We start from the raw sequence: 20,448 nt of genomic DNA, 5'->3' as shown, positions 1-20,448 counted from the left end.
GTGTGCATCAGCGCTTACGAAAGTTTTCCAAAATGTTGACCGAATGTTGTAAACGTCAAGGGAATCACATGTACGATAAAATTAATAAAAGATAGTAAATTTTAAAATAAATTGCACTAAATTTCCTTTAAATTGCAATAGCTTAAGTTCTACAAAAATGTACAGTTTTCGTTTCCTTGAATGTTCAAAAGTGAATTTTCTTCTGGGCTACCCTGTAAAACAATAACACGAAGTTGTGGAGAGATGGTGCTCGTGCTAGGCTCCGAAGATCCTGTGTTACTCAAGAGTTTTATTTTATTTTTATTGAAACGCTATTGGAATATTTTAAAATTCATGATCACATAAGTACCTAAGTATATGTATATTACAGTGCATTTATTAATCGTTTATTTATATATGGATTGTGTAGGTATACGTATAATTATATTTTTTTTTCCTGTAAAAAAAAATTTGCTAAATTTGCCGCCCCTCTAAATCTGCCGCCCTAGGCACTGGCCTACTTGGCCTATTGGTAAATCCGCCACTGCGCCTTCTTGAGTTGTAAGAACTATACATTACAGCACGTCAATATAAACACTGTGGCCACTTATGTAGTTGTAATATAGGTGATTTCGTAACAAAAATGTATAGTCTGACGTGCTGTCGTATACATAGAGTATGTACTCCCATTATAATTATTATTTTGTTGCTTTACAATTTAAGCTATCTAGTCTGAAAGGTCGTATTTTACAAATAGCCCTGTATACTTATGTAGACAAACTAATTCAATTTATTATGCGAGAAGCATTGTTTTTTTTTTTAATTTGATAGAAACCGTCGGGTCTATTTCGACTGGGCTAATTACTGAAATTGAAAATCTAGAGGGTTACTGATAGCCTGCTTAGAATTCAAAAGGAGAGCTGAATTTTCCACTAAAAATGTATAGTTAGATCTTGTACAAAAATATTGGTCTAGAATTTATTGCTCAAACATTACCTAAACCTATTCATATCTTCTCCCAGGAATGATAAATATATAAATGCTGAATGAAGAATTCTGTTAAAGTAAGTAAAATCTATGTAATTTAGACAAACGGCGGAAAAAATATTGCCAAAAGTCTTTACAGTGCACCACCATTAACGTTCAATGTATTTACGATGTTCAATAGGTTATTTATAATATGCACGTTTGAACATCTAAGTATGAAATGTGGGGTGAATTTGCGTCAAAGTACAGTGAAGGCAGAAGCAGTGGGTGCTGTCCTCAGAATTACTCTTGAGTTGAGTTCAAGACTATACTGACACAGGTGAAGAAAACATATTTTTATTTTAACGCTGATATGCGACGGTTTGTGTACTACTGACGTAAAGTACCTACCTACTTATATCGATACCTCTGGGCTCAAAGGTCGTAAAGGACAAAATACCGAAAATGAGTTATTTATACAGTTTTACTCAGAATTTAATTCTCTATCGATCTGTATATTTAGTTTGTCGAAATTCCCAAAAAAAGTGCCTTTACGACCCATCTTATTTGATAAGGTAAACAGAATTCATCGTGAAAATTGGGATGTAAATACCATTTGATTTTTTAGTACAGTTACCATGGTAGTAAAGAACAAGTAAATACAATTTTTTGGGCGTATAATGTACATGTAGTATATCTATTGTCCTATACAACCTTACATTTTCATACCCAAGTCTAAATAATTTGTCCTTTACGCCCTTAGATTATCTAAACAAATATTTTAAAAATCTACACAGTGAGGATATTAAAATAACTGTGAAGGTAAATTTTATAGATGTTTCTTATAGTATTTAAGTATGTGCGTTTGGAACAAACGAAAGAACCTTAAAAATCATCAAAAATATGTAATAAAACTATTTTATAGTGTAACATTTATGTGATTTGTACATATAAAATGATGACATCTACCCACATCGGGTAAAGTAATGTTGCTTTTTATTATTTCTCATATTTGAAGAAACTATGTATTTGTCAGGTAAAAGATAATTATTAAAAGATGATTTAAGAAAATAAAAACATGCTATAAAATAACGTATTACCTAATTAAGTTAGGATGGTCATAAAAATTGAAAAAGCTTGATTTGTTCAGAAAAAAATTATGAGAAAAAAAAGCCACCTTACTGTAGTACCTATTAGGTGTCATTATTTTGTATGCACAAATCACACAAATGCTACACTTAACAATTATTTTTAATGATTTCCTAGTAATTTTGACTAACGCCCTTGGTCAAAACCACTTTTGAGTTTTGACTGTTACAATTATAATAAATTAATATAGTTTCTAAAGTTATTTGGATCAGCTAATAAAGTATAACTAGTAGGAAAAATATTTACACAACATGGGAAAATATTATATTATTATGTTGAGACTTACACCCGTATTCACAAACGATACTTACCTATGCAAAGCAGCAACGCTATGCGAAATGAGACATTTCTCAATGCGTTCCATATGACAAGCCTTTCAATTCATAAACAATACTTAAACGACCCTTGACTATGCAAAATCAGAGTGTAGAATAGAGTTCTGTGATTGGTTCGCTTATGTTACGCACTTCACTTCGCTAACTGACATGACATTCCTGTCATTCAAACGGTGCAACGGTTTTTATGTGTCGTTATTTTGTGGATTTGTGAATTAAATAAATATGGATAAAACTACAACTATCAGGTTAGTATGAATACTTCGATTAATAATAATAGTGAAAATCATGTTTCAATCATTATTTTTCAGATAAAAAAAGCTGCCGTTTTCTTCTTCCGAAAGAGAGCTGCTGATTGTAGCTTAATAAGAGAAAGGCCTATTATTGAAGACAAGCATATTATTATCCTCTCTAAAATATCGAGTTGACGAAGCAGGCCTGGGAAACTCTAACAGTGGCGTACAATTCTGAACCATATTTTATCTTTCACAAAGGCTCACACATCAACTGAAAAGCTGCTGGAATAATTTAAAGACCCAAAGAATGAAAGAACTTTCTCAGGAATCAATCAAACGTTCTCAACACCCACTAGTAAGTAATGTTTTTAAAATATATAGAACGTAGATTTATGAGGAATAACTAAGCAGAATATACTCAAAGGAATTAAATTCATAATTTGCTTTTCAGGTATCAAGAAATTAAGATTAGTAGTAGCAAGAATGAAGATTAAGACAGAAACAAGAATCAAACGCACCACATTGAATAATATACAACAAGACCAGGCTTTGCACGAGTTGGGGCTACAAAGAGAAAAAATATTGAAAGAAAGAGAAAATAATTTGTTAGAACATGAAAAAAAGATTTATGATTTACCTACAAATACCTACATAAAATTGAATTAGACATTGAAGATTGATGAAAATAAAACTTCATTAAAAATTTTATGTTTTATTTGCCACTAGCAATTGATACATTATGTAGGTGGAACTGGAAGGCCTCCTCGCAGTTAATTTCCTCAGGTCTTCTTTTATCAGTGGTAAAAGTATGAAAAGTACCCCATCATTGGAAAACCTAAACTAAATTCGTCTGAATTGTAATAATCAAACGGATTTTGGGAATCCCGTATCACTTTTCTGGTACTTATTCTACTTTGCTCATTGATATAATTATCCAATTCTTCTTCACTACTGTAATCCATTGTAAGATAATATTAATCGAATACAACCATAAATAAAGCAAACAAACATCAAAAACGAGAATAACCTAAAAATTTTGACGTAAATAGACACTATGCGTTGCGTAATACAGCTCTCTGGCTACCTTAGCTTTGCGTTCATTCTAAGGGACGCATAGTGCTTGTCACCACTGAAGTATCGTCTATGAATAGGTTTTTGGGACCCTGTGCATCCACGCGCACTATGAGGCCTCAAAGTAATGTTTGTGAATACGGGTGTTAATCTACTAAAAAGCGTGAATGAAGTTTTTTTCAAAGTTATATTTTTATATTAAAAATAATTGGCTTTTAAAAACGGTATTATGTAGGAGTAAAGTAAGTGGATGTACTTTACTGAAATGAAAACCTTCCTACTTGTTATCTTACTTACCTAACTTTTCTACTTTTATACCAAGTACAATGACATAATTTTAAGCTACTATGAATTAATAATGTTTAATCTATTTAGAATTTAGAATAATTATAGTTTGGTTTTCGTTTGTCGTTAATTGTGTGTCCTATTCTATCTGCATTATCATAAGGTCAACTGGTGGACAGACTGCCCTATGGAATTAAGTCCGCTATTTGTAGTTTTTCGAAACAATAATAATGATTAAATAAATAAATAAAGTTAAATTAGTTTCGGTTTTTCCTATAAAGTAGACATTTATGAAGTTTTATTTAAAAGCGTCATAATATTTTATTTCCTAAATTCGCTTTTATATCGGAAATAGTTTCTTCTAGTTCGAAGACATCAAAACTTCTAGTTAAATAGTTTCATAAATTATGTGCATTAAATTATGAAGCTACGGAAAATAGTTTTATTTCATTTAAAAGACCATAATTAATTAAAAATATGTGAAGAAATGGTATATTACATATGAAATACCATAAAAGATTAAATATTTAAGCTAAATCATCAATTTACCCTTGCATAATACCTTACCTGGGTGTCCCGTTACGACCTATGAAAACCTACAAAACTATGTAAATTGTCATTTATTACCTTAGTTTTGTAGTTTTGTGAAATAAAAATAGACTTACTACCTGAGTAACTTGCCTAGGACGAATATTTGAGGGGCGTAAAGGTCTTTTTATTGTAATTTTGAGGGCGTAAAGGAAATTTATCTCAGTAAATACAGCTCTAGCCCAGTTTTTCAATACCTCTTCGGAAAATGCTGTGAATTCTAAGCACTTTCTTCATAAGTCATAATTTAATAGCTCAAAAAACAAAAAAGTTATCGTCGAATAAAAAAATAAAAAAACGTTTTTTGCTTCTCCTGAAAAGTCGTACTTTGTCCTTTACGACCTTTGAGCCCAGAGGTATCGATATTGTAGACAGAATATATTATTATGGGTACTGCTCAGTGTTCATTTCGTTAGTTGCAATTGGTGATGAAAAATATTTATAAAAAAAACTTATGTTTTCATCTTGCGAAGCATTAAGAGTTTTTCCTAATTTTGTGTTAACATTGAGATTGTCCAACATTGTCCTGCTTTATAAACACATTTTTATTTTCGCCTGAATACTTACATTCTTATAAGAGCATTTTCCCGTCTCTCTCACGTTACGTTTCCACACGTCCAGTTAAAGTTTTAAAAAATATTCCTGTTGGCCTTTCATGGTAAAAAAAAAAGTATTTAAGTGTGTTTATATCCGTTGTCTAGTACCCACAGTACAAGCTTTACTTAGTTTGGTACAAGAGGCGCAGTGTAAAAATGTCCGACGATTTATTATTTAAAACTGAGTGGACCTACTGCAGTTTCTTATTCCATAGTGATATTAAAACCGCCTGGAGCAGACAAGGGACGCATTATGGCAAGTCACGCGCTGGTTTACGTGTACCGGCTTATTTGTGCGTCACTGGAATTCTGATGCCCCACTGTGTCCACATCTTCATTATTCACTATCGTCTATCAAACTTAGGTTTTCAGAATGGCTTATGCTAGACGACCTTGTAAAGTCTAGAGTCTATTAGAGTGCCTAGTCATACTCTTTCATGTTACTTTCGTATGAGAAGATTTAAGTACTTGTAAATTTTTTGCAACATCGTGTAATCATTTGGAACACAAGAGTAGGTACACTTAAATATTATAATAACAGTGGCATTTAGCTATAAATGCTTTATAATTTTCTAGGAAATGGAAATTTTAAGAGAGAAAGAGTGCTTTAAAGTAATGGGGCTAACAATAGGGTAAACTGCCAGTCATTGGACACTTAAAGGAGTTATTGGACAGTTATTTATTGAATTAAAAATAGAATTTCTATTTCAACAATTAAGAGATTCCGACTGATGGAGTTAAAAGGGCATTAAGTTGTAATTTGCATTTGAAGGAATAAGTATTCATTCATTTTGCGTTTTGTCCAATGATTGGCAGCGCCCAATAACTGTCGGTTTACCCTATATGAAATCGAAGCGGCTAGATGTAATCAATTAAAAATATTTTTCTATATTTTCAATTCAACTTGTTCAAAAAGATTTACATGCACGCACTTTGCTCTAACTAATAGCATTGGTTAAAACCCTGTTACACGGCAGAAAATAAAAATAAAAATGATTTTTTGCATTGAGCTTTTTTCATTCGTCATTTTATTAAAATGTTTAGGTATCTACTACTCGTGCATTTGTTCGTTCAAAACTAAAAAGTACCACTATCCGAAGCGAGTGAATAACATTTTGAAAGCCTACAAAACCTACAAGTTAAAAAGTACCTTTAGTATCTTTTTTGCAGACAAAACTTTTAGATACTCACTGTTATTCTCATAATGAGTTTTTAATGACAGTTTCAATAAAAGTAGAACGTATTCGACAGAATTTATAATTTCAAAATCATTTAGATCCTTTCAAGACATATCTCCTTTGATTATATTTCAAATTTTTTTTATTCTCTTTCGCTTCTTTGTTCTCGAAACGATCTGGTAACAAAGGATATTTCGACCGTTCCTTGGTTATGTTTTCAGTCTTCGTTGTTTTTTCTTTAGTATTCATTCCCACATTACCATTTTTTGATTTTTCTGTTTCTGAGAACTGGTCTTCATTTTTTTCTTCATCTCCAGATAAAAAGTTATCGTTATCTTTCTCTAAATTGGCATCAATGAGAGCGTTCGCAGCATTTTCAGCTTCCATGTTGTTAACTATGTTATCTTCGGGGTGATAAGGATTGTTATAACTGCCGTATTTTATGGCAGTTCTTTGGACCATTTGATTAGCAAACTTCCTGATGAGTTCTGAACTCATGAAGCCGCTTAGTAGTTTGAGTAAATCGTTGGTGTCTATTTGTATTTTGATTTCACTTGCATTTAGCGTAGTAACGAATGGACACACTGAGAAAAGTTAAAACGTGTATTACAAAAAGTACTTAATACTCACATTTTCTTTGCAAACTAAGAAGGTTTATATTTTTTTGTTATTTGAAAATAACACAATAGTACTCACGTGCTACTAAAATAAGGTAAAACATGTTGTGTATGTTAATGTAATTGCATTTGTAATGGCAAAACAAATTTCTTGCGGGATTGTTAAAGAGTTTTAGTACGGCTATAACTGAGGCCGTTAAATTACTAGTTAAAGGAATAATTAAAACGTAGGACTCTTATGACACGTTTTAACTAAGACGAAGTAAGAACATAGCATACGTAAATGGTACCTATCCGTCTAACCGTGTTCAATCCAACTAAACCTTATTTTTGTTTCCAAAAGACATCTGATGCACGCATCTGTCACGAGATCACTCCAATTTTGTAGCAATAAACGTAGAAAGGCATTTGAACTCCGGGCAACTGACAACCAATTAGATTACCTACCTTCACGTTTCACGAAACTCCAAATTTGTGTGAAGACAGACGTGAAAGCGACGATAAAATGTGTAAACAACAACATTCTATTTTCAACATTTAATGGGATTAAACCACGAACAAACCGAAAACAAATAATTTTCTTAAAAAAGAGATTATGGTCATGGTCAATCAGGCTAATGTGACAATAACCGATTTCCAAATTATACCTTCTACTATGTTGACAGAAGCAATATTAAAAGACAATTTTGAAACAATGACCAGTCTTGTCTTGTTTAGAATACGACGCATAAGCGACGTTGTGCAACTCGCGTTTTCATAATCATAATCATTCGCCCATAAGGTGGGGGTCTATCATTTTGCAATCTACATAAATCAACCGACTGCCTTAGAACAGCGAAAAGCAGCTTAAAGAAAATTTATTACCTACATTACCATAGAAGCGTATTTTTGCAAAACAAGTCTGGACCATTAATTTTAGTATACAGGTCACTCACTGGCGACATTCACGTGTTAAGTGTTTGATTCGATTTTGACGTGAAGCTCAAATTCGATTGGCAATATTGCACATTAAACTTGCATGGTTAAGTACTGGCAGGTGTGACACCTTTATTTTTATTTATGAGTAGTAAATCAGAGGGATTGTTATTGTATTTGTAAGCCCTGGAGACAGACATGTCCAATCTCTAGAACAGGCTTTTAAAGTGCTCTACAAATTTTTTCATAAATTTTCAAGCTTTTTTGGTTGTGATCAATTTGAAAACAAACGGGTTTGGGTGATATTATGTTATTTTAAAGCATACTTAACTAAATAAAACCTTTAAAATATTTTTTATCTATGAATTGTCAACGTTTAAAAAATATAAAGAGCCGAGTTACTTTTTGGAACGTTGGACTAAAATGAAAATTAAAACAGAACCCCGAATAAAATATGCTAAAGCAAATTGTCGCTAACACTCGTACTACAAAGATTTGTCCACCAAGCGGAAAATTTTACAAATCGGTCCCATTGTTTTTCCAGGGTAACTCGTATCAAGCGGTCAACGCCCCGGGGTACCGAGGTTGAATACCAAAACTGTTTTTACGAGACCCATGGAATTTACATATCGAGTGTAGGCATGCAGGTGATTTATATGGGAAGATAAGTGATACAAAAAGCTATGTATATTATATTCAAGAGGATAAAAGTTGGCGGTGTCAACCATTAACCAAGATTTCCGAAACTTCGCCCCTAAAACCGAATTAGATTTTCTTATGAGCAATACCATTTATAACATAGGCACTGCCGAATGGCCTGTATGTACACCTGAATGTACAGTCAGCATCAAAAAGTTCGTGACACCCAAAGTGGCCAAAAAGATGATAACACAACCTTATTCCAATTGTAACAAAGACGTGTTACGAACTTATTAGCTACTTTGGGTAACGTCTAACGATCTATTTGACTGTACTTATTAGTACAAAATAACAGATTTATCGAATTAAATATTTGATTTCGTAAACATTCCTATTTATTTGATTACTTTTTTTATTTTTGGCTACCTTTTTCCTAAATGTGTAGGCTCTATGTAATATGGATATTAATAAGAAGGGCTTGTTTGCTGGTTATGGTTATCGTTATAGTCCGCGATCCAGGAGTAAATTGACACTTTTCCGCAGCTTCATCCGCTTATAGGTCGATCAGGGGCAAATGGAGCATTTTGGCCAGTTAGCAAATAGAAATTGGGCTTACTAACCAACAGTTTAGTTTCCCGCACACTTTTATAGCATCACCATGGTGGTAATATTTGGGGATTGTACACCACTCGGCTCGCATTCCTTTGATTATTTAACCTATTCGACACTTATAACGTTTGTAGACGTTATATCCACACAAATGTCAATTTCCGTCACACAAAAATTTGTTTTGTAGGTAACTGAAAAAGTATGTCCATTACCAAAATTTTTCTTTTTCCCATTAGAATGAACATGACATGAATAAATGTGTAAACATACACTTGAGCAAAAGTTGGGTTTGCATGTACCATTCCTATCTCAAAAAAACCCATCCTACACAACTATATAATTTAAAAGTTACTAAAAATACATCCCATACAAAAAAGGACCGTCGAGGACCCTCCAATCTCAAGCAACAACCATCGAGAAATCCATCTGCGTAACACGCAGTCCCGCGTCACCATAACATTTGCGCCCACGTAGTCGTATAAAGTTTTCTAAGTGGTTAGCCCATCTCGCTAGACCAGTGGCTCTCAACTAATGGTCCGTGAACCAGGAATTGTTCACAGGAGATAAAGAAAGAGATGACCCATGGACAAGATATGGTCCGCAAACGATTTTAAACGAACGATACACTTTCGCGTGTCATGCGAGAATTTGAGTAGGTACCTAATAAGTAGGATTACGAAAAATGTGCAAAAGAATGCAAAAGCTCAAAAATCAGATTGATAAATAATTTATTTTCTGATTAAAGACGTACTTATTCCTTTAAAATAATAATATTGTAATCATAGAGTTTTTGATTTAGGTTTCTTTTTGTTTTTTATCTAATTTGGACATGGTCCTGGCCCATGGACACGCGACTATAAATAAATAAAAAATAACAAAAAAAAAAATCTAAGTTCATTTTCACCTAGTCCAGAAAAGGTTAGGAACCCCTGATCCAGACCCTAGTCGAGTGAGGCCTTCAGATATCCTTCGACAATGCAGATACTCGTATAACTGATCATCGGGATTCGGGAAGACGTATTGATAGCGGGATACCGATACTTCCCTCGGACGTGGCTCGTCACTGCCCATCTATTTTATCTAATGTTCCCTGATTTTTTGCGCCCCACAAAGCTATTTTTCTCGGAAAAGCTCTGAGTAGCCTCATTCAGAGTATTTTTAGACGACATTTAACCGTCTTACTGTGGCATAATAACAAAACAAAATACTAACTAAAATAAGCCTATAATAACATCATTTTAAGAGTATTTATCTACGATTTTGAACAATTTAAACAAGCTGTTTTTTATTTATCTTTCTATTGAAATTTCAATTAAGTTGAATTGTTTTTTCATTTAAATTTTCATCATATCATAATCAAAGCATAATTATAAATGTCCTCTTCCATATCCAAAGTTTTCATTTTCATCACGAAAGCGACTACATATTTCGACAAAAGCGATTTCGCTTGTTTGCAATTACATTGAGTAGAAAAGCTGCAATTTTGCTGGAAAATTGAACAAAACGCCTCTCAGAAGCGCACAATTACGTCAGATGTTCTTCTTATTTTTAGGACTAGCCGTGCCCGTAATTTCGTACCTACGTGGAAATCGTATGGTACGAGTAGGTACGTCGTATTTCAGTTAGCCTTCCAGTTAACCAGGACCTCTAATTCACATGGAATTGTGTGAATTAGAGGGATCAACCTACATTTCCATTGGAAATAAAGTAGGTAGACTAATTTTCTGTTTTCACTAGCCTACTCTCATTGACACTTTCTAGAGACCTTACTAAATATAGAAAATTAAATAGATTTACTTTGATATAATAATCTTCTTTGATATTTATAAAGATTATGATTGGGATATTATGTTTGCTTGATCATTGGAAACATTCTTATTAACACACCAAAATAAAAGGTGATAAAAACGTTCACTTTGCAAATATACAAATACTTAGAAACATTTTTCAAAGGACAGCTTAGCACAGATACCTACTAATGAATTTAGTTGGAAATTATATTAATGTCTGAAATGATATAAACGCAAATACATTTCAATCCAACATTAATTAAAATGGAAGCAACACTTTGTGTACACAAACTACTTAACAAACTATTCATATTTTCGGCGAGATGCGAAAATTGTCCATTTTCAGTTACATGAGAGGCTCATAGGGTTGCAATTTTAGTAGAATGAAACGAAAATCGTAATGAGATATGAATATAAATTACATTATACCAAGACATAGAAACAAAATGTTCTTCTTGTGTTAAAACACAAGAATTTTGAAGTTAAAATACCGCTGAAAGTTCGTTTATCAAAGTTTGAAATATCTAATTAGTATCAATTTTATATCGTTTGGAAGCTGAAAGTCTTGGCTAACTTTTAGCTAACAGATGTTTCCGTGGACATCTGTGCTGGTTTTATACAAACGCTGGGTTGAAAATTATATGCGGTTTACTACTAATATTAGAATGAAGACTCTACGAAGAATATTGTGCCATAGTTTAACAGTTAAGGCGATTAGAGTCCTCAATGACCTTGGGCGTTTGACCTTCACGCCGCGAGCAACACCCGCGTACCCCGCACCAAAAACTCCGATTTGACACCGATCAAAAATACACGGGCATAGGTAGATACAGAATAGAAGCTCTTTTTTCATACATTACTGCCTATTATTTTAAACTTAAATTGATGAACCTTGATGTCGGTGTCATTTAACTCAGACGTAAAGGTATTTAATAAAAATAACAAAATCCATGAACATTTTGTACGGGATAAAATTTTATTTTATTTTTCGTAAATTTTCTAATGCTTTTGTCGGTTCAGTCGTTCTCGAAATTTGAACAAACACGACTTTATTACAAGCTTTTATTTAGCTTGCAATTTATGATGTATGTAGGTAATTACATAAATGTTTGTTCGGGTGGAATCTTGCAAGCTGATTTAGTTGCAAGCTGAATTAGTTAGACCAACTCCCTGACGACAACTAGGCTAGATGACAAAATTTCAATTATTTGTCCGCCAGACAGATAATTAGAAAATATTAGACTCATATTTTTTATTTTCTTTCATAATTAAATAATAACAGTGCTACATCGAGTTGAAATGGCGCGATACGCCACGCTTGAGTAGAATTTTTACTCAAATGTGACGTCACGCGACATTTCAACTCAATATAATACTGTAATTATTCGATTATGGAAAAAATTAAAAAATATGAGTCTAATATTTTCTAATTATCTGTCTGACGGACTAAATAGAATTTCGATTTCATTACCCAGTCATCATCCCTATTGGAACGCATTAGTACCTACCTAGTATTGTCTATGGCCTAAAAAAGCAAATGTTTCTGCTTTTGTCTATCACTTATGAAGAATAAACTGAAAATGTATTTGTCTTTTTATTAGAAATCCTTCATCAATTGATTGAGTTCAAATTTCGGATATACATGTAATTCGGGTGACAATGCAATATTGTGATGACATGGAGCTGATCTGATGGTAGAGCTGGAATGCCAGTGGCCCCATAGCAACTCCGGGAATAAACGATTCCATCGAGTTTAGGCTCGTTTGATTTGTATTTATTTATTATTATACCTAAATAATTTCATTACAATTTTCTAAAAATGCACAAAAACTTAAAAATCTTGAAAACGGTGATATTTTTACTGGGGTCAAAATTGGACGTTAGGGAGACCATGGCGAGGCCTATCGATGGTTGAAGGGTTATCCATTGTTTTTGGGACACCCTGTATAAGCAAGTACCTAATGTTATGTAAGTAGGTACGCTACTTTGAAAATCATGAGTCTTCAATTCTCTAAGGGAAACTGCAGGGTCTGATGATGGAGCTGGAATGTGGCCATAGGAATAGGCTAGTTTCTTTAAAAAATACTTTTGGTCCGTCAATTTTACATTATCAAAAAATATTGGACACAGGATATTTTTATTTTTCAATTTTAATTTTATTTACAAAAAACAGAATTTTTTTTTTAAAACTAAGGCAAACTTAACTCTAAACAAAATAAAAATATAAACTTATTTTACTCAAAAATAAAAGTGTGTCCGTGAGGCAAAGAGGCGAGAATGCTGGCTGCATTTCCTCGCTGAATGGCAATACTAAGCCTTTGTGCAAGGAAAGAGCCAGCATTTAGATTTTCCGAAATTTTAATTAATTTAGGGGAAATGGTCCGAAACAGTAATTTAGCATTCGGTCCCCAAGGTCCGAAGGTCTCGACACCAAAAGGCGCAAATATGTAGTCATTAGAAAGTGACTCATATTTGCGCCGTTTGGCTAACTCAGCCGACTCTGCTGCAGCCCCAGCTTTAGCGACTGATTCCCTGAGGTGGGAAGGGGCTAAAGTATCGACACATGTAGCGTCCCAAACTAAAGCCCGTCCCCGTTCCCAGGGAACCAGAGTGAGACCATCAGGTCTCTTGCTATCATCACGGACCAATCCACGTGGTTCTAACGTGGATGGAACGTTGATGCTGGCAAGGGCTCTCCTGATGGCGTCGTTGAGAGCAGCGTGTCGGGCGAGACGACCAGCACTTTGCTGGCAACATAGACCGTGGTGACCGAATTGGTCCACCTCTTTGCCACAGGGACACGTGTGGGGTACACAGATTGGTGCACCGAGGCGTAAGCCCACACACACCCGGAAAGACTCGTTATCAAAAAATGTTCCGAGATTTTTGGAGGGAAGTGCATTTAGCCAGTGACCGGATTCCCTACAAGAAACCGCTAAGAGCCTAGCTTTGTTAGTATCACTGATAGAATTTTGAACAAGGTGGCTAAAAGTCTCTTTCGCTAGTGGAGCGTCCCAGAGTTTTTGATGATGACGTTCCTTTGGGACGTCCTCACTAGGACAGAGACTTTTCCAAGATTCTTCCGCCTCACTAATTTCATCTAAAAATGTGCTGTTAAAAAAAATTTTTTTGACGAGGGGAAGGGTACTGTAAGCGGACGAAAGAAAGGCGGGTAAAGCAACACTAGAAATTTTGCGTATGCCGATACCACCGAGCCGAATAGGGAGTGTGGCTTGTAGCCAGGAATTATCATTGAGTTGCAAATTTAGAATTTTTTCAAGGGAAGATCTAAGGGTCGAATCTATCACATCCAAATAGTTGTTTTTTTTCCAAACGGGACTTGCACGGAGAGTATATGTAAATTTAGGGACAAATAGGCAATATTTCAAAATAGTGAAAGCAATATGAGAATTTAGATGTTCCAGCCTGGACGCCATATTTGAAAAATGGTTAATTTTTTTGTCCAAACAAGGTTTAATGCTGTCATCGAGAAGAGGAGCACCAAGAAGGCAAAGTGAGTCAGAATTTAGAATTTTGATGTTGGGGGCCAGACAGTTGAATTTATCCAAAATGTTTTGTCGAATATTTGAAGGAATATTATTGTTAATAAAAATTTCGCATTTGGAAAGGTTAAGGTCTAGTCCAATCTTTTTAAAGTTGGTCATTATCCTAACAAGATCATTATAAACAGAATCTGCTTTGCCTCCTAGGGTACCGTCGTCAAGATACCAAACATTTAATTTCGAATTTAGATTGGAGATGATTGGGTGGATACCTAAACTAAAAAGTGCTGGACCTAAAGGATCGCCTTGCTGAACACCAACGGCTGACTCAATACAATGATCGGTATAAAGTAATTTAGATGGGGAGTTGTAACACTGGTAAACGAAAGGATAAATCTGAGGAATGTGGAAACGAACCTCGTTCAGCAAGGCGGATCTGTCCAGCGAGTTGAAAGCATTCTTCACGTCTACTTTCAAGAGAATTTCGCAATCAGTGCTGGCCAAAAAGTTCCTAGTAGCATGAACGGCGGCTTCGCAACCTCCTTTGCTCCCAAAACCAACTTGAATTGGTTGGAAAAGCTCTTTCAGGGGGCAGAAGATATCCCTACAAGCAAGTTTCGCTGCAAGACGGCGAAAGGTGGATCCTATGGCGATGGGGCGGATACCACCATCTTTCTTGCGGAAGGCACAGAGCCTTGCACCGTAAAGAAAAGGGGAGAAATTATCTACTACCTTACCTGAAAGGAGGAGGTTGCAAAGCTTCGTAATGTTTGAGAGAAGTGTTCTGCCGGCGTCGGCGGCGGAAACACTCACCAAATCCTTTAGGTGTTGAGGAGTGATACCGTCGATACCGCCAGCAGAACCAGGGGGGAAGGACATGATCGCAGCAAGGGTGTCGCTGTCATCAACAATCTGTAATGGTTGATAATTTAGGGGGGGTGGTAGACAAACGGGAGAGGGAGGAATTGGACGTGAAGGATGCTTTTCTTGAAGGCTCTTAAGGGTTTCTTGATTTGGAGGAGCAAGGGTGTCATCAGAGAAAAGGATTCGAGCTGCATTTTTGAGGTCACCATCCATTACTTTAGACTCTACGGTTCGGTAAATATTTGCAGATGAACGAAGAGGGAAAGGCGGAAGGAGAAGAGGATTCGGGTTATGGGATGAATTTTCAATGAGCGCACGGGTGAGAGATTTTGACGAGGGACTGACATGAAGATGTGAATATGAAAAAGTGAAAAGATTTTGCCAATTCTCGGAAGTATTTAAAAGACATTTTTCAATGACGGAAGTAAGAGATTTTGCAAGAGAGACCCTTGCTCCTCTGGGAATCCTTTTTACAACACGGATGGAGTTGTGAAGATGGGTGATGAAAGATTCGAATGAGGGATGAGGAGTATTTTGTGGATTTGACGGAGGGGGTGCTGGGAGTGATGAATTTTTGTGGCATCTTGTGTTGTGAATATTTAGACCACGTTTGCCCTTGTATAATTTATTGTCGTTGCATGTAGTGCAACGAAAAAATTCCGGCTGTGAGTGGGAGCCTGGGATAACGGAAGAACTCATGAAAAATAAAGTAAAACTAAATAATAAAGAGGTACTTACTTAAATTAATAAATCATACAAAAACATTTTGTAATCCTACACGACATTTTAAACAAGTAATTACGAAGATAATGATGCGATGAAATTCCGCGTGACGACACAAATCGCCACATTTTTAAGCATGCCTTGACGTCATGTGCCTCATCTTCTGAACTTTGGTGCGCTTCATCTCTTTAAATTTTCATAAGTTTAAAAAAGTGAAAAATACATTTAGAGTTTTTTTTTTGGTAAGTTCACCGACGGTCTTATTCAAACTCTTGCTACTTTCTTGCTTTATCCACGAAACATCCCTATTCTTCGAAATTATTACGATCTACAAACGGAAAATCTCTGCTACTACGCCGCAGTAAATTCCCCATCATAAATAAAAAGTTTTTTTTTAAAACAAGCTCTTTTATGCTAATAATTTTGGTTTCATGACATGCTCCTAAAATTCATCACCTTATAAGAGGATTTTAGTTTTTATCTGCGAAACTTTAATAATATAGGTACGTTTCATGGTTTGGTAATTTAGGGAAGTTTATTTGCACTTAACATGAAAAATATGGTATCAATGTACTGAGTACCTATGCACCTTCAGTGGCAACAACAAGGTCTACTGGGTACCTATAGTCTACTAAAGGCACGAAATAGATTAATTTCACTAAAAATTAAAACCAACTCCAAAACGAATCACCAAAAGGTAGGACACCGACACCGACTCCGAAAATGTCTAATTTTGTAATCAGTATCCAAATTTTTAATAAGCTCTATAGAACAATTCAATACCACTTTATCTTAATTTTTTTTAATGTGACAGGAGGCAAACGAGCAAACGGATCACCTGTTGGTAAATGATTACCGTCACCCATAGACACCCGCAGACCCAGGGGCGTTACAGGTGTTATTTTTAATTGTGGTATTTTCGCGAAGAAACGTATTTAAAATCTAATTCTAATAAGTATGAAAAATATAAATTGTTTTCTTCACGTAAATCGATTAAGTTACAGATTCTGACTAGCTCCTAATTTGGATACTGATTGCAAAGGCCTAGTAAATAAATAACGTAATAATTTTTCTACTTGTATTTATCTAGTGCAGTTGTTTTGGAGTCAATTATAGTTTTTTTACACTAATAGATTCTATTCAGGTAGAAAATAGCGTCTGAGCGCGTCATAATTCAATTGTATCATCTGACTGCACGTACTCTATGAACAATTCTGACATAAAATCTATTGTCGAACAAAAGCTGGGTTGCACCATCTTACTTCAACTTTGACAAGCGTCAAAAGTCTGTCTAACTCCATACAAAAAACACCGGTTATCGCCAAAGCTACGGTCAAAGTTAGGTCACGTCAGGTGGTGCAACTTAGCCAAAGAAAAAATTCATTTTGATCGCTAATGTCAGTTTGTAGCGAGTGACACAACCTCCCCGTCTGAAGGCCAGCGGCCGACTGCCGCCCGCACCCCGCGAAGGCCCCCTCAACAGCAAAACGTTCGGAATTTATCAAAAGTAAAATTTATGAATGAAAGTAATGTTCGATTGCAAAACGCAACGTGTCATTTAAAGATTAAAGAATTCCCAATCTATTCGTGCAAAAATCTTTTAAATTAACATAGCCGTTTTGGAGGAGTAGGGAATTTAAGTAAAAAATCGATGTCACGTATTTATTTTTTTAATCCAAAACAAAGAGACGTAGCGAAAATTCAAACGTCACAAATGTAGTCCTTGAACTGTTGTATAACATATATTTTTTTCAACTATTTCTGTCCAGCAGTAAAAGAGGAGTAGGCTTTACAAAATGCCCATTTGGCGCGGATTGAGGACACTAATCGCCTTAAGCGTGAAAACTGAAAACAAATTTTTACCACAATATTCGACCTAACCATCGCAGAAATGAGTTTATCTCTAACTCGATTGTACAAGTATGATCAGTCAATTTTGAACTATAATAACGTGCAAAGCTTCATTAATGTAGTATTTAAGTGTCTCTACAATGTTTATAATAACATAAACCAAGTTATAAAAATATAAACACATAATCTGTATGCAGCTCTCGTCTTCCATTAAGGAACTAATAAAACTATCTGTGGAACTTAGCGAATCACCTGCTTTAGTAAAGATGCGGCGTTGAGAGGATTAACTTTTTAATACAACGTATCTACTGGAGAGCCTTTTAAAGAAGACTGCATGTAATATGTACTGAAATGGTTGCTAAACATGAATATTCTACAGTGTAATACTAGCTGATTGGAAGTAGAGAAAATGCTTCAACGAGAAACAAAAATTAAAAAAAAGTTAAATGTCTTCTCAGAAAAAGGACCAAAAAAATAACTGTTTATTTTAGTGACTTATAAAAAATATTGTTGATTGTTAACGAAATCCATACCTACCTACTCGTAAAGTGAAATCTTTGTTCCCCGACTGCACCGGAAGAAGAGTTATGTTTTTAAGTAGGTAGGAAATTAATCGGAGTATAATATGCTTAAGTAATCTATAGATAAGTAGGTACTTGTGATATTATAAAGCTTAAGAGTTTTTTTGTTTGTTAGCTTGAACGGAATCTCCGGAACTAATGGTTCGATTTGAAAAAATATTTTAGTGTAAGAAAGCTCATTTACCGTGAAAGGCTATAAAATAGGTAATATATCATCACGCTTAGACCAATAGGAGCGGAGTGCTAAGAAAAATAAGCTAGCGTTAGTCGTTAATTAACGTTATTAATTTCATTTATTTTAATAACAATAAAAATAAATGTACACTAACCTGGACTTGCAGCTCGAGCAGCATCTCCTTCTCACTTAATACAAACACTTCACTTCACTAACTTTGCCTCGACACGTCTGTTCACTGTGGAGGTTGGAGAGCGACTGACATTTTGGTACTCGATTCGTCATAAAGTAAACTAGTGAATGAGTGAGTGAACTGAGTGATCTTAATAATAATATGTTAAAAATGCTGATGTTAATTTTTTTTTTTTTTAATATCTTCTATACCAATAAAAAGATTTATATGTTCTGGTCCGAATTAAAATCGATTTGGAATATTATAATCTGCATTTTTTTTCTGATGAACATCTTTCTTAATTTTTAAAATTTTTGTTATATCTAGGCATAACCTGCCTACCCGTGCAAAGCCGCTAGTGAATAAATAAAATTAACTAAATGTAATATCGTTCAGTTATCCTGTCTACCAATATTAAAGCAAGTTTCCTTATAAGTGGTTAATAAAGCTCTTCTTATCCTGTTTGCTGGTCTCTACTAAAGAAATTTCTCAACCTGTAAAATGAATTTTCTTCCGGAAATGAGATAGGTGAACTTGTTCTTTTTATTTGAAGAGCATACTGCTTCCGTGCTAATCGATTCGTTTGGATTTATCAACCTACTGTGTACTAGTGCTGTCAGTTGATAGTCGAATATCGATAGAAATATGAAAGTGTGTCAAACCAATAGTAGCGCTATAGACATGTTGACACCACCAGTCAATTGACGTACTTTTTAAAACTGTCAAAACGAAACTCTCCCATAGATTTTGTATAGCACTACAAGCAAGTGACGTCACTATTTTGTTTCTTCTGCTGCGTCTTTTCGCACTGACCCATTTGTTGTCCCGAAGTAATGCATAATATGATTAATTAATACCAGGACACGAATCTCTTTTACGAAAAATAGCTTTTTATAAGCCTAATTGCAAAATAAATGAATTAGAATTTGACAGTAGTATAGCTGATAGATTTATCGTTGTTCTATCGATAACCGAACTATCGATAGTTACTGTTCAGCAACAACCTGTACAACTTAGTGCTTTTCTGCATAACAGAGTGTAAATGGTATTATAGCGCTCCTGAAGTGTGAAAATAATCCGTTCCTGAAGTGTGTAATAAGGGAAATTGCTATATTTCTAATCTCATAAGACTCATCCACGTTTTATAAGCGGGAAATGATGCAAAATTCAATGACATAAACATAATTGTTTTATAAGCATGTGTACGTGCTACTTTAGTAAAAAATTCTTTTTGCGATCAGAAGAAAATCACATTCATCTTATTTCACTTTACTCAAAGTAGGTAACATTGCCTAGATTTATCAATCAATCATTTTAAAATACGACCTGCGCCTACTTAGAGCCTACGTGTATAATATTGCGATAGAGAGATATTTGTACGTGAATGATGATTACTCCCTGCAAATACAACCTCAGATACATACCTTACATTTAGAAATAATTAATTTACATGGTTATTATAAAAAGGTAGGTATCTGAGATGTTATTTACAGGGACTTTTAATTTTAAACAGTTCAAACAGTGACCTTTCACCTTCTAATAAGAAAATCATGAATAAACTTAGCATACAAATGTAATACACTGGTCATCAGAAAAATCGACCCTCCCGCGACAAGCACTTTCAAA

At 34.6% G+C, this 20,448-nt stretch overlaps 1 protein-coding gene and 1 long non-coding RNA gene across 2 annotated transcripts; one reads left to right on the top strand and one right to left on the bottom strand.

Moving 5' to 3' along the window:
* Positions 1-2,378: 2,378 nt before the first annotated feature.
* Positions 2,379-3,249, top strand: LOC135076525 (uncharacterized). The gene is made up of 3 exons (XR_010258286.1): positions 2,379-2,677; positions 2,924-3,020; positions 3,117-3,249. It is a non-coding gene; the product is annotated as an uncharacterized LOC135076525 (long non-coding RNA).
* A 3,197-nt stretch (positions 3,250-6,446) lies between these two features.
* Positions 6,447-7,180, bottom strand: LOC135076524 (uncharacterized). Its single transcript, XM_063970976.1, has 2 exons — positions 7,080-7,180; positions 6,447-6,967 (listed from the first exon to the last, which is right to left on the bottom strand). Exons 1-2 carry the CDS (start codon positions 7,102-7,104, stop codon positions 6,474-6,476), a joined length of 519 nt encoding a protein of 172 aa, XP_063827046.1. The 5' UTR covers positions 7,105-7,180; the 3' UTR covers positions 6,447-6,473.
* Between the last annotated feature and the right edge of the window lie 13,268 nt (positions 7,181-20,448).

This window comes from Ostrinia nubilalis, chromosome 12, assembly GCF_963855985.1.
Source record: "Ostrinia nubilalis chromosome 12, ilOstNubi1.1, whole genome shotgun sequence".
Taxonomy (NCBI): Eukaryota; Metazoa; Arthropoda; class Insecta; order Lepidoptera; family Crambidae; genus Ostrinia; species Ostrinia nubilalis.
The sequence above is the reverse complement of the archived record's forward strand: the minus strand, read 5'-3'. Positions and strand labels throughout refer to the sequence as shown.